This window comes from Anolis carolinensis, chromosome X (genome assembly GCF_035594765.1).
Source record: "Anolis carolinensis isolate JA03-04 chromosome X, rAnoCar3.1.pri, whole genome shotgun sequence".
Classification (NCBI taxonomy): Eukaryota; Metazoa; Chordata; class Lepidosauria; order Squamata; family Dactyloidae; genus Anolis; species Anolis carolinensis.
In genome coordinates, this window is record NC_085847.1 from 9,089,231 (window position 1) to 9,104,756 (window position 15,526).

Genomic DNA, 15,526 nt, shown 5'->3' on the forward strand with positions numbered 1-15,526 from the left:
TCCAGTACCTTCTCAGGCTGAGTTTTGCACCTGATGAAGTGGACCGGAGTCCATAGCGGCCCATCCTAGAAATGTCTGTTTTCTCACTGAGTCCCAAAGGCGATACAGGAGTCCTCTGTATCGTGATTATAGACTAGATGCCTCAAGGAGGCTTCCAAGACTCTAATGATAGCAAGGGAATGGCTGTGCTATGAGCTGGTTGCTTTCTATTGTCTCCCTCCTACACCGCACTCCAAAGCCTTCTGAAAGCCACACACTTCAGCAGATTATAATAGACAATTTCTGCTCCCCTGTCAACTGGATCACTTATACTGCAATTACTCAGTGACAAAACACAGTGATTGCAATATAAATACACCAAGGGAAATGACCCATGACAGAAAAAAGTGAGGCAGAAGAGAAAAGCAGTATTTAACTATTTTGTCAAGTGAGATAGAAGACAGGCCTAACCCTATGAATTCTGCCAGATAAGAGCATTATTCACCTTATTATAGGTTTTATCCCAGATTTGATAAAATGACAATTAAGATATAACAGAGAGTCAACAGCTTCGTAGAAGAGATCCATATACAGAAGGGGCAAGGTCAATTGGTATTTCCAGTTTACATAATGAAAAGACTGAGTAGCAGGCAGAGGACCCTGGATTCTACTCAGAGTAAAAAGTACTCATTTATACTTTGCATAAGGCTGCTCCCTATAGTCCCATGACAAAAGTTATGGTCATAAAAGGTAAAGGTTTTCCCCTTGACGTTAAGTCCAGCCGTGTCCGACTCTGGGGGTTGCTGCTCATCTCCATTTCTAAGCCAAAGAGCCGGCGTTGTCCGTAGACACCTCCAAGGTCATGTGGCCAGCATTACCTTCCCACCTGAGCGGTTCCGATTGCTCTACTCACAATTGCATGTTTTTGAACTGCTAGGTTGGCAGAAGCTGGGGCTAACGATGGGAGCTCACCCCGCTCCACAGATTCAAACCACCGACCTTTTGGTTAGCAAGTTCTGGAGCTTAGCGGTTTAATCTGCTGTGACACCACAACACCAATATATGGACCTTAAAAATTACTTTTTGAGACTACAACACCCAGAGTTCCCAGCTAGCTCAAGCTGACTGATAGATTCTAGTTTTTATCGAAGAGCTTCCTAACATAAGGCCAAAAAGCATTGTTTTCTGAGATGTTGAGAAATAAATCATACTTCCCGGAGCAGCACTAATTCTGATAAAACAATAAGGCAAAACTTGAAACTTACATCACCAATCAACAAAATAAAAATAATTTTTCTGCTCTTGCCATTTCTTTTCCAGATACCCTAGAATGACTGCCTGGGATTTCAACAAAATAAAATACAAGTAATTTCCCTAACCTTTCAAATACGTTCATTTCCAAAACATCTGGCTAAACAGGTAATGCCGCTGTGTACGCCTTAGATGTCCTTTGATTAGGTTATAATGACATTAAGGATTTGCTTTATGACCAATCTTCTTAGTTTATTGCAGCTTTTGATGAGCTTTCTTGCCCACCTGTTGACTTATTACCTTCCACTGTGGAACTTGAGAATAACTTGGAATGGTTATTTTTGGACTACAGTTCCCAGAATCCTCTAACCTGTGGCTAGTACGGCTGATTCTTGGATTTTCTACGTTTTGAACTCAAGGAAATATAAGTGGAGTTCTAGGTGCTATAGAATCTATGGATTGTACCAAAACGTCAGCACCAATAACAAACCGAAATGAAATACATGGTTTGAAACAGATTCTCTCCCCTTGCCCTTTTTCCATTTAGAGTTTCGGAATTGCCTGTCTCCTGGACAAATGGATATTCTATATCCTAGAACAGTGTTAAATGCCTCTGTGTGCAAAAGGGGAAAACAACCAGGCGTAAATACACTCATCAGTATGTGTTTGTTGTAACGCTAACCTTTGTGACGTCTACCATCCAAGAGCCACGAATAAATGGGAGGATGACAGATTTCTTTGCTGGGAACAGTAATTAAGAACCATCTCAAAATCAGAACCCTACTGTTTAATCTTGACAAAATTACCTTCAGAGATAGATGACTTTCTAATGGATTTTTGTGGCTCAAGATCTATGGCTAACAATAGCTCCATTTATATTGCAGCCATTTGTAGGCGCACAGCTTTCTCGTGTACTATTTCATCTTGGGATAAAATACATCCCGGTATTGTTAAGCAAATCTTTGGGATCATTCCTTCTGACATGTAGCTCATTTAAAGGAATCCGTCTGCAAAGCTGAGAAATTGATGATCTGGGTCTAGAGACAGTGACAAAACAAGGCAGCACTTGGTTATTTTTCATGTTTGAAATAGTTCATAATTTGTAGAGACGGGGTGCCATTCAACGGAGGATGCTCCCCCCATTTTGGACCATGGAATGACTTTTTCAGGCGCCATCATAACCAACTCAACTGACTATTTTTCGAAACAATTAACTAGTCATTTGCAAGACTTTTGAATGTCAAAAGCATAATAATTCGCAATGTTGCGATAACATTACCCATGGCAAATAGTAGAAAAAAGGATTAGCAACAGTGATTTTTTTTCTACTTTAAAAATTTGTTCTTTGACTTTAGTTAAGAACATAAATGAGAGAAAAGGTAGGGAATCTCTTTCCGTTTGAGGGATGAATTCAATTTCAGAGAGCCCCGTTCCAGAGGTGGGCAAGGGTGGGTCACAAAGTGCCAGCATGGATTAACTATCAGGAAAAGGAATTTCAATCTCTCAGAATAGAAGACAACGGCAAAAGACAGGAAGCCAACCAATGATGGTGTGATGGGAAAGTTGTGTAGGCATCTGGAGATCTCATCTATAACTTGAAAGGATTTATTCTTTGTATGAATGCACTTCTTATCTTGAATGTTCTGTATATTTCAAAGCCTTCTGTCATGGCCTTTGGCGAGCACAAGAAACGTCCTGAACATGAACTTGATTGAGAGAGGCCTTGCGGGACCAAATTCTGACCCAAGTGCCTAAGGTTCCTCCCCACACATATAGCAGTATAAAAAGTAGCAATAACATTTCATCTAAAAATAAGTGTGGTTGGTCCAGGATCCCACTGTTGTGGATTGATAGCTCTCACAAACAGAAATGAGCCAGAGTCTGACTCAGTATTAAATCTGCTGCCGATGACAAGTAATTCTTTCTCTGACCAACCACATCTGGACTGCGCCATTCCTTGAATGGTGAAAAACAACACTCCAACTTACACAAGGTGGAGAAGTATTCAAAAATGGCTTGAAAGAGAGTTCTAGGAAACTGTGCACAGAACTGGTGGGCTCTAAAACATGCTTTATTTCTCAAAAAAGGATTGTTCAGGGGGCTTTCCCACTTTCTCCCCTAGTTCTCATCTTTATTTCCATTTAGGGTCTATTGGCATCCCAAGTCTGTTTGGTTTTCTTTATCCAGAGCACATGTTACAGATACAGGCAAGTCTTAAGACCCAGAATCTGTTTCCATGGCAATGAGATTGCATCAGCAATCCAATGGATTTGGTTTAGGCCAGCTCCGTTCGGGCTTCTGCGTAACACATAAATCATTAGCACTAATAGCAAATCAAATGATGTCACTGGCAAGCACAGGCAAGGGCTCTGCACATTATTTGATCCAAAACACGCACCTTTTGCATGCAGTCCAATGTCGGAGTTTGTTCTGATTCAATCTCTACACTATTTAGAGGTCTGAAGACTGAGTTAATACAGAAGCATCACTTTGAACAAATGGTTTGGTTGAGACTGAGAAAGAATGGTTAAAAAGAAGAGTTTTGAAACTGAGATGGTCTTTGTAATGCAACCAAAGCATGCTTGAACATAATGCTTTGGATACATTATTTAACAAACAGATATTAGTGAACCCCTCTGGATATGTACAATATATATCTGTCTGGATTCCCTTCTGGGTCACAGTGAGTAGGAGTGCCACTTTCACATCACCCCAAAATATGTGTGTGTGTTTACAATACTGATGTTTTCTGTACTTAGCTTCCAATCAATTGCCTTATATGTTTGCACAATCTGAATGTACAATGAAACAAGTTTGTACAAATGAAATCTATACACATAATAAAAGTGAAAATATGTGTGTGTGTGTGTAACTGGGATGTCCACTTACACAGCCAAGTTCCCACTTCCACAAATAGCTATAGCTCCCACTACCCAGGAGACACCAACAAGATGTCTTATGAAAGTGGTTTCTACACAGATTAAGACCAAACATTTGGAGGAAAGATGTTAGGGGTAAAACATTGAAGGTACAAATCAAGCAAGAGGGAAAAAACTAGCAAGGAATCTTGACATTTAGATAGTAGGGAAAAAAACATGCACCTGAAGTTATTTTAACTTTCTTGTTGTTGTTGTTATTAAATGAATATATGGTTAGAAGCCTTTATCCATCAATCCAGTTGTTTCCCAGTAATTGTCTATGAAATAAATTGCCTATTCTTCTTTGCAGCCCATACACTGTTTGCCAAGGAGAAGCTTTGGTGAATCTACTTTTGTCATTCAGAATCTAATTCAGAATAATTTTTATCTAACTCTCAGTCATTCTTACAGGGTCAGTTTGCCTGTCAGCTTCCCTAGGTTCCTTGGAGCAAGGGCATAATAAACACAGAATCCCATTGGATTGGATGAGAGGCCCATCAGTTCTAGGGCTTTGATTCCTACACTGGCCAAGGATGTCCCAATGGGAGGCCCATATGCAGGGTTAGAAAGCAACAGCTGAGTTCTGCTTTGATTCCCCAGAAACTAGTATCTGTTGACCATACAAATGACCAAGCACACACTTAGCTTCCAACCAGTGGCTGTTTTTGGAGCAGAAAACAGCTCCAAGTGGGATTTGGCTAGTGAGCAAGCTCTCCTTGTGGTGGCCAGGCTAGATTAGGTCGTTTTGGTGTCTTTCCCAAGTGCACAGAAAGGCCTTGTTAGTAGCAGTGCAGCTGTTGCATGACGCAGGCGACCTTTGCAGGTATAATTGTTCCTAGTCCCAGCCCATATGGCCAATTCCCCTCCCATCTCTCCATCAGAACCGGAGCAGATGGCTCGGGGCAAGCCTGCCCAATGTAAACTAAGCGACAGTGTGTACAAGAGCAGGCTCTGGGGACAGTCAGAAAGGCACAGCTATGTGCAAAGGAAGAAGAAGAGGTGGCTGGTTAATAACAACACCTCACGGACGGCTCTTTTTCAGGCTGTTCAAAACATGGTCACACCATATACCATTGAGCGAAGCCTGCTGTGGACAAGATATTTTTCAACTCATAGGACATAAAGCAGTTTGATCAGATCTTGCCATGTCTCTCCATACATAAAACTTTGAAAAAGAAGCCATCCGAGGAGAGCAGGGAATCTTCAAGTTTTGTGCCAATCTTTAGGGTTTAAAAAAAATAAAATAAACCGAAAGCAATGGGTAACATAAAACACTCAATAGTTTTTATTGGAAAGAGTAATAATAATGGATCATTTTCCGAAATCTACAAGGATAGGCAATGGGGGCTTCTTAACACCTCCGTCTCTGACCTACTTCAGAGTAAATCATCTCCTGACGAAAAACCAGGCGGCTGTCCAAACCACTTATGCCTCGGCTCCTGATCTGCGGCATACCTAACTATCCCACCTGGCTTCACCTCTCTCTGCCTCTTGATCTGCGGATTAGGGATGTGCTTGTCCAACTCTGGCACAGGGAGGCCTTCACACTGCTCCATCACATGAAACTGAATGGAAGCCAAGAGGGAGAAGCAGCAACTGGTGAAGCAGTGACTCCCAACAACAGAAAGCCTTTTATTGAACACTGTGTGCTTGCTTTGTTTCAACAGTCAATAATGGAACTCTACAGAGTGTTCAAGTCATTGCCGTAGTCACTGTAGCACTCAGCACAAAAAAGAGATGATGGAGTGGATGGTTATATACATTACATGCAAACACAAAATTTGTGCCAGAAGATAAATGGACATAAATCACAAAAACTAGTTGCAGAACACTTCAGTCTTCCTGGACATTCAATCCTGGATCTCAAAATAGCAATTCTTGTATAATATTTTTTTAATATTGAAAAGATAAACAGTAGAATCTGAGTAGAGCTCCAAACTTCAATCCATTGACAGTTTGTATGTTGAACAGAGACAATAGGCATACTACACATATCATAACACTAGTTAAAATGATCCCCAGTCTCATAGGCACTTTACTCCATACACCTGATGAAGCAGACTTAGGCTACAAAATGTATGTTACCACCGTCTTTGAGGCAAATTAAATAGTTTCTGATCAAATTGTTGCAATTGTAAGTGTGCCAAATTCAGTATTTTCTGGAAAAAGGTATTTGCATTGGAAGGAGTAATGCATTATTTCTCTGACTATGGGAGACCAAGATTCAAAGCCCTGCTTGATCATGGAAACCTTGAGCAAGTCACAGTCTCTTGGCTGCAGACAAAGGCAATTTTGAAAATACACTGAATAAATGTTACCAAAGAAACTCCATGGTAGGTTCACCTTAGGGCTTCTAGAAGTCAGAAATTATTTGAAGACACACAACAGTCAAAAATAAGTTGGTTTAAGGCATGTAGCTGACTGACATGGTTCAAAAGATGCCTGTTGGAGGATAGAAATTATGAATATGGAAGAACACAAATAATTGCAGTATTTTAGGCAGAGGTTTATGTTTATGTAAACTCCACTGATATATTGGCTCTACTTAATTAGGATTAACATATGCATAAAATGAGGACTACCACTGTAGTAGTAATGTGAGAAATTTTACCTGTTGCGATGTTATATATCCTGTTATGTTATAAGACTGCACTGAGGATCAAATTTCAGGGGTTAAAATACAGGGCAAGCCTAAGTGCATAAAAATGAGAGCCTATTTCCAAGGTACTCCCCTGCAAAGGACGTCAACAATGCTATGAAACCACATTCTCAAACAAGCACAGGAAGACACCTGATCGAAAACGTTGGCACTGGTGGAGACTCAAATCTAATAAAGAAAACCAACTCCAATTCAGATCTGCAAGCAAGTCCAGGGTACATTAAGTCCACTGCTGTAATGTAAAATTAATACTAATTGATGGTGGCTGTTATGTGTTCATTGCTGAACAGCCAACCACTCAGACAGCAGGCAGTCAAGGTGATGAAAGCACTACAAAATGGGAGGGAAGGAAGGCAGTGACAAATGCTTCAGAGGCTACAATTAATCCAGCCTCGGCTTTCGGGCACATTAAACCTCCGCAGGAGATTCCGAGGCAGAGAAATGGTGCATGAAAAGGAGAAATGCAATCCGATTTATCAGGATCGAAGCTCCCATGCAGCAGGAAGGCTCTCTTCCCTTATGGGGTGAAGCACGTGGGATGGTCAGACTATGCCTCCATCAGATGGGCCCCAACTCAGGAGGAGAACTCAGTCAATGCTCAAGGCACAGCAGAAAGCCCCATTCTCCTACTATGGCAGGGGTCCCCAAACTCAGGCCCACGCGGGTCGGATGCGGCCCTCCAAGGTCATTTCCCTGCCCTAAACGTTAGACTTAAAATCATCCTAAGTCTGAAAGGACTTGAAGGCACACAAGAAGAAGAATCCTAATTAATTTGACTCTCTCATCAGCCAAAAGCAGGCCCACACTTCCCACTGAAATACTGGTAAGTTTATGTTGGTTAACATTGTTCTTTATTTTAAGTATTGTATTGTTCTTTCATGACATGTGCAGTGCACATAGGAATTTGTTTGGGTTTTTATCACACTAACATCCAGCCTCCCGGCTGTCTAGGAGGCCGTAAACAGGCCCTCAGCTTAAAAGTTTGAGAATCCCTGTACTATGGCATAGGCCTGTCTGATCTCACACTTTCCTGGTCTACCAGAGGTCTTATGGGCCCTCTCTCTGCTCCTCACAAGGAAAGTCTTCAGGACAGCAAGCCTGGCTTGCCACTGTGTGTCTGTATCAAGGCGGTGGCCCCGCAGTCCCATTTGTCACCTGTGATTTATTGCCATCTTGCACACACCCAATGGGATCAGACGAGAAATGAACCATGGAGCAGAGGGCTAGTTCTCTCCATGTTTATTTTCTCTCCCTTCCCTTGTATTTACTGTACTCGACTATAAAATGATGAAGTTCAAGAACACTGTAGTTCCTCTTGGCTCCCAGGGTGTCTCGGATTCAAGGGCATATTACTAAGAGCAGCTTCAAGAAAAACGCCCCAGGAGCTTGGCTAACATAATAATTTGTCTCGCTTGATCAAACAAAGTCATTCAAACCAGCATATTTTTTTAGTAGCAGCTAACCAGCTATTGCTGGCGGTCTGCAAATCTCTGAACCTTGCAGCGTGCCAGCAACTCCATGTTTCTTTTTCATTTGTTCTTTGGCATAGGAGCCATCCGTAGCAGCTGGCATATTCCATGTCAGCAGAGCAGTGAATCCACTCCAGGTTTTAATCCAGACTTTAAAAAGCTCTCCAAGGTGCTAAACCCTATTTCTAAACAGGTTCAGCACCTTTGATAGCTCCTGTAAATGTAATCAAAACCTGGAATAGATTAACTCCCTCAATGATCCAGGAACTTTGAACTGTCCTATATTCAAAACTCTCAGGGTAATATACATAAATGTAATACACACACACACAGTAAACTATCAGTTAACTGGCACCCATAAGGATTTGTAGATCCTGGATAATTTTTGTTTCTGGTTGTCTGAGAGCCACTATTAAAAACAAGCCTAACTAATACTATATTTCTTACTATGCCACACCATAAACTCCATACTGACCTGATGTTAATATTAAAATACAATCATTAAAAGCAAATAAAGATGAATTTAAAGGAACATTGTCCCACTGGATTATTTAAAAAATAGCTTTGTGAATGCAGTATGCAATCTTAGTGAAATGGCAATCTAAAATCCCTTCTAATATCCACTTCCTGCCACTCTCGGTGATATATTTTGTACTAATTCAAGTTGTTAGATCATCGGCAAAAGGAGATCCACAATAATTGAAACAGGAGGTTTCCAGGACACGAATCACCACATCCCAAGCTACCATAGTTTGGTGTTAGACACTAACGAAGCCTCTTTCATTAGTATCTTTCCCTCTTGCTACCGTTTCCATCAATATATGTGCATCCAGTGCCCACATTGTTTCCTTATTGACCGGGCAGCTCAGTGTTGTTGCTGACTCTCTCTTTCCTCAACCAATTTCAGCCTCATGTTGAGGTGCATGCTCTCGCAAGCGGTGAATCAGAGGCTGAAGCAATCCCCAGAAAGTCAGTAAAAAAGCCACTAGCGATATCAGGGCTCTGGACACATGTCATCATGGGAACAAAAGCAGAGTTGAAAGAAGGGAGAAAGGAATCCATGATGGCATAAAGAAACAGTCAACTCTGTCAATAACTGAAATGGGAATGTTATATTGAAGCATCCCAGAATGCTTGAACAGCGTTAGTAAAAGGAGGCCACAATTTTGTAGCTCAGGATAACAATTTCTGTGTCTTGACCCTGCAAAGAAGCCCGCCTAAGGCAAAGCCTAACTCTATAGAGAAAAGCATGGTTAAAGTATACATGGTGAAACTGCCAGCATGCAAGCCAAATTAGGCCAAGTGTGGACCTTGTTTCCAAAAGGTACCAGATCCATCTGAACACATTTTACAGGAACTGAAAAAAAAACCATGCAAAGGATCTGCTCTTAGCGAGAATGTTTCACATGGGCCTCTGCCAGAGGCTTTCCCTGGCCCTGAGAGGAACGTGAGGGAGGTGGAAGTCAACGGGCTGTTGCCTATAACTCAGCGTCTTCAATTATGACAGTACCAAGCAGAGGCAATTACGGTTTGTTGAGTCCAGCATCTGAAGGGCCACATCAAATGACAGATGTGGCCCATGAGCCTTGAGTTTGACACATGTCATTTAGATGGACGTAGGATGGAACAGAATATTCTAAAGAAGCTGTGGTCTACAGAATCAGGGCAGTGTTACATATGCATTTGCATGTAAGACAAGATTGCCCACACCCTGAGATAGAGGAAAACCACTACCAAGAGGCAGCAGGTTTCGTTATGTAACTGGTGCTAACTGTGTTTCTATTAATAAGGATGGAATGAGGTGCTTCTGCCATCTTTTGCTTCAGGCACCACTATTGTGTGGCTTTGGGTACTATACACATCTTGACTTGAACGGATAGATAGATGGCACCCTTCACTATTCGCCTTCAGGCAACAAATATCTTGGGTTAGAATGAAGTCAACTCCTGACAGTAACTCTGTGAGGCCGTTAGCTGTTCAACTCCACAGCCCAAAGTATAGCACCTGGAATTAAATCTAACTCCAAGGAAGTCTTTCAAAGGCAGCGGCGCTTTCGGTTCCGATAGCATGCTGAATAAGTCCCAGCTAATGACTCTCTCTCCCCTCCTGCCTTCCTGTTCTTTTTCTATCTCAGTCCATGAGCCTGCTGTTAAATTGTTCATAGCTAATCTCTTCTTCCCCTCCTAGTATGCTTTTTATTTACACATCTAATTTAAATTGGGAAGAGAAAATTAAAAGGAAATAATCATAGCACATTTTTGTCAAAAATAAATCAGCTTTGGACAAAACCACAAAGAAATGAATGAGCCCCCTCTCCAAAACCACATGCAAAACAGTTATAGCAGGTTTTTAAAAAGCCCTTTATCAGTGTATGAAGTCAGTTAATCATCTTTGCCAAGAGGTAACACAGTCTGCTGTGAAACGCAGAAGTTGGCAAATTCCAAATGCACACTGGCTCCAAAAGGAAAGATACATCAGATGTGTCAGATACATCATTTTAATTATCTCGTACCCTCTTTACTTCTGAGGCAGCATATCAACAACTGTCTGTTTACTGACCTGTATCATGTACAGCTGGGCAATCCTATACTCCTCCACACTCATGGGAAGAGGAATCCGATACTCCTTTATAAGCATCTTGAAATCGAAGCGGCCCTTTGGTCTGGTCGGTAACACAAGTCCAAGGTGTTTAATGGAGGCTGCTTAAGGAACAGCCCCCTGAAATACAAACAGACAGAGATACATTCAACAGTATGCATTGAAATATTTAAAAATCTTTTTCCTTTTTTCACAAACTAAACAAACAGGAGGTCTCTAATTCCATTTTGGAACTGCTGCCCAAAACAATCAGTGTTTATTCCACATTTTGTGGGGTTTGCTTCAAGCCCATCTTTAAATCTCTTTTCCTGTCCACTGACATTCCATTTTCCATTATTGAACTGAGAGTAAAATAACTGCTTTGGGAGACGGTGATGGGACATTTGGACAACGCAGCACTTGGTCCAGTGAAGCTGGTGGCAGAGAATTGGCGCTTTGATGCTGGCAGTCTTTGCTTCTTCCAGAATGCTGATGTTTGTCCACCTGGCTGATTCCCAAGAGATTTGCAGGATTTTTAGGAGGCAACACTACATAGCAGCCATCATAGGTGAAGGGGAAAAAATCCATCCCTAATCCCTAAAGACTGAAGTCCCCCTTAGAGTGATGTGTTAGTAAAGGAGCACACCAAAAGTGTCATTCCCACCTTTGGTTTTTCACTCTTTTTCTTTCCCTGCACACGTCCTAAGCACTAAGCGCTCACAGCTCCTGGTGGAAATCACAACTGTCTAACAGCTTGTACAAGACTTGTGGCACCTCCGACACCAGATGCTGAGTGCCTCGATTCTCACAACAAGCATTGGTGGAAAAGGCCCAGCAAAGCTGCCCTTTCTTGAAGACATGAAGTGACAATAGTTACTGTTTTGGTACTAAGGTTGGAGAGTGGTCCCTCGTCATAAAATGGTTGGGAACCAACCTGACGTTCTTATAACAGCAACTGGGGAGTCACCAAAACTAGGTCTATGGTCAAAACAGTGCAAATACTCATTACATTTGCCATGTCAATCTTGTTATAAATCTTGAAAGAAAGCCAAAGTATTGATTGAGGGTTGGAATTACTTGCCAACTTGACTACCAGTTAATATAGAAGAGATCCTTTTCCATGGTGTTTTGAGGCAACCACTCCATAATAGCATTCATTCCAGGACTATTTCATTGTAGCAGTCATAAAACAGGGCCATCTCTGTGCCTAAATAAATTAGCTGCCAAGCACTGCATGATAAACAACTTTTCCCCTCTCAATTTCGGTGCCTTGCTTCATGCCTTTTTACTGCTTTTAAATTGCTATTATACCTGTCAGCAGAAATCCCAAAGGAAATATCTCTGGCAGGACAAATTGGTCAAGGAAGCCATTCTCTCCGGGGCAGAGCTTCCTCTTCTCCTTCCCCTCTCAAACTGACCCACAGAAATTCCTCTGGCAGGTTCATCCATCAGAACATATCTGAATGGGCTGGGGATAATCTCATTAAACTGTGTTTCATTAACATTAACAAACATGCCAAGATTCTGATAAGCAAAATAACAGGCATGAATCAAGCGCCATGGATGCTACACAACCCAGACTCGAGACGTATGTTGATTTTGAAAGGTTTAATTAAAATGTGATCATCTTCCCCGGAGGCATTTGTACCCTGCTTTTTTGGAGGGAAAGAGTGTGCTTCTTAAAAGGGGATTTTAAAAATAAAAAGAACATACAACCACTAGTTTAAAAGCAATTAAAACAACACAGGGAGCTCGGGACTTAAGGAGGGAAAAGATCGCACATATAATGAACTGACACAAGTCAGATGCAGCCAGGCAAAGTACAACACAATATTTCAGATTGGGGAAAAGAAGCACCCAGGCCTGCTACCATTCATGTGTTGTGGTCATATGGTTCATTAATCAAATGTTGCTTTTAAAAAGTATTTATTTATCATGTCAGAAGCGAATTGAGGATACAGTTACAATGTAGAGAAAAACCACAAACAAAGTTAAAAACTTGGCATGATACTAAATGTCTTTGGACCAGAATCTGGCCACTTGGGAGTGCCTCTGCTGTTGCTGCAAGAAGGTCCTCCACTGTGCAAGTGGCAGGGCTCAGACTGCATTGTAGTCAGTGGTCTGTGGTTTGCTCTTCTCCACACTCGCATGTCGCAGACTCCACTTTGTGGCCCCATTTCTTAAGAATGGCTCTGAACCTCGTGGTGCCAGAACTCAGTCTGTTCACCGCCTTCCAAGTTGCCCAGTCTTCTGTGAACCCAGGGGAGAGTTTATCAGCTGGTATCAGCCAATGATTGAGTTTCCAGGTTTTGGTCTGCCACTTTTGGACTCTCGCTTGCTGAAGTGTTCCTATGAGTATCTCTGTAGATCTTAGGAAGCTGGATACAAAGTGGAGCAGAGCTCAGTTAGCCTTTCTGGCTATTGATGGCTATACATTCATCAATACTACCCAAAAGTCATTCAGTGGCACAGATTCAATTTTTGTTGTTTTTTAAAATTGAAGATTTTTCATGGAACTTCTAGGATGCTTTCACAGAATCCTAGGGTTCTGCAGAACACAGTTTGGAAACCACTTCCTTAAATAATGTTATTGATAATTAAGAATGTTCATTTGAATCTTACTCATTCAAAACCCACACACTGTGCGATACCATTGAATTTTGCAAACCAATTAGCCTGGTGTGTCTTATCAAAGGTATTTTCTGGAACGGAGAGTGTGTCTTGCCCAAGGGCACACAGGATCAAACCCTGGTCTCCCTGAGTTGTAGTCCAACTACGCCATTACTACGCCACACTGGCTCTCCTATTATTACTCTCAATCCACACCTCCCCATTTTCTTATTTGAACAACAAAGTCGAGAAAGAAGGAGAATCAGGCACTGCAGAGACACTCATATACGCACAGAAAAATGCTGCCAGCGTTACTGAAAGCCATAATATAATTAAAGGGAAATGATCCATAGAGTGTTAGGCACAGGGCTGCTAAATGGATGTTTTCATTTTCAGAGCAAAATTATTTTAGCACGAATGTTTCCTTGAAAAAGGCAATACAGTGCAATCTTCTTTACACACTGCTCTCGGGGATATCAGCATCATTCTAGGCGCTGAAATTGGACAGAGATATTAACAACCAAGATGTTTAAGAGAGGCCTCAAACAGTAGGCAGATGCAGAGCAGCAATGTCTTGACACTTGCTCCACCTCCAATGCCCAGGGCGGGCAGCCAGAATAAACTAAAGCTTTTCAGATGAGACAAGGCATGGAGTCGGTGACAAGAGAAGACTCAGCTCAAGGCAGCTTTCAAGAGGCTGGATAGCCATCTGTTGGGGGTGCTTTGATTTTGTTTTTCCTGTATGGCAGGGGGTTGGACTAGATAGCCAATGCGGTCTCTTCCAACTCTAGGAATCTATGATTCACAAGGGGAAACTCAAAACGGCTGAACCCACAGCAGAGGACCCAGTTTGATTCTGTGCCATTTTCACAACAGATCCAGTAACCCACATTCACCACCCAAATGCAATCGCCAGCACTCACCCCAACCCATTTTGTCAGCCAATTAATCCTCCCTGCATACAGTATGAGACAGTGCTACATTAACCCAAGAAAGCACTGAATAAACACTGGCAGAGACCACAAATCTTAGAGAGACTTGTAACAGCGAGACGTAGGAATCACTGCTTGAAGAGTATGCTAAAAGAAACAGCCACATTTGTGGATCTTAATCAACTTTCCATTATTAGATGAGGTTTGACGTCACATTTTGAATTTCAAAGCTTGTCGGGAAGCCAACATTTATTACAGTGGGAGAACGGAACCAGGCCAAAGGCAATGCAGCTACACTGGCGCTATTGCTATGGGTTACAGGGCACTCCAACACCTTACTCAGGGAAACAAAGAAGAAAAGAAGAGGAAAAAAAGAAATACAATCACAAAGTTAACTTTTAATATTAACCCACAAATGTGAAATCTTATGTCTTCCATCAACATTAATGGGGAAAGAATATTGGACATTAGGCTTGTCTTCTACTATATTAAATGTGGCCAGCCAACATGTTCTCTTAGCAATCTTCCCAGCTCCAAATTGATGCCTTTAAATTTTAATGACAGCAAAGATTATGGTATACACGAAACGACCACTGGAAAATTAACATACAGAGTTATTCCAAGGCCAAGAAATGTAATGAAACAAAGGGAAATGATGCATTCTCTGAATGTACTGAATGAATCACCTGTCCCATGGCAGAACATTGGGACAACCCAGTGATTCTGATCATGAAAGCCTTCGACAACACAAGCAACACACTTTTGAACCTTCCTGTTTTATCCCCTCTTCCTTTATGGCATTGTATTCCTGACCCAGGCCTTTCTGGAATGCACAGCTAAAAACATCTGACAAAGATATACTATATGTGAAAAAAAAGAGAGGAAAAAGATAAAAATTCCTCAAAATATTCCAAAACGACATATCACAAAAGAGATCTGCTGGAAAGAAGACACTTTAAAACTTCTAAAGGACAGCCTGTATTTGTAGCTATGGGATAGTGAGCCCAACAATGAAACCATGGTCAACATGACCGTTCGAAAAGAATTGATCCTTGGAAGATTAAATTTGTCAAGATACGACTTCTCAGAAAGACCAATTTAGAACGGAGGACTTGCTGTTCTTTTAGGAGG

At 41.6% G+C, this 15,526-nt stretch overlaps 1 protein-coding gene across 7 annotated transcripts in view; it reads right to left on the minus strand.

Annotated features, from left to right (window-relative positions):
* Positions 1–15,526, minus strand: part of pitpnm2 (phosphatidylinositol transfer protein membrane associated 2) — a 104,623-nt gene that overhangs the window by 41,949 nt on the left and 47,148 nt on the right. For all 7 annotated transcript variants that reach the window (XM_008113701.3, XM_008113698.3, XM_062958619.1 and 4 more), the window contains one exon: positions 10,836–10,994. In XM_008113701.3, the coding sequence (XP_008111908.1) occupies positions 10,836–10,913 (78 nt within the window). In that variant the 5' untranslated portion in view covers positions 10,914–10,994. The remainder of the gene's footprint in view (positions 1–10,835; positions 10,995–15,526) is intronic.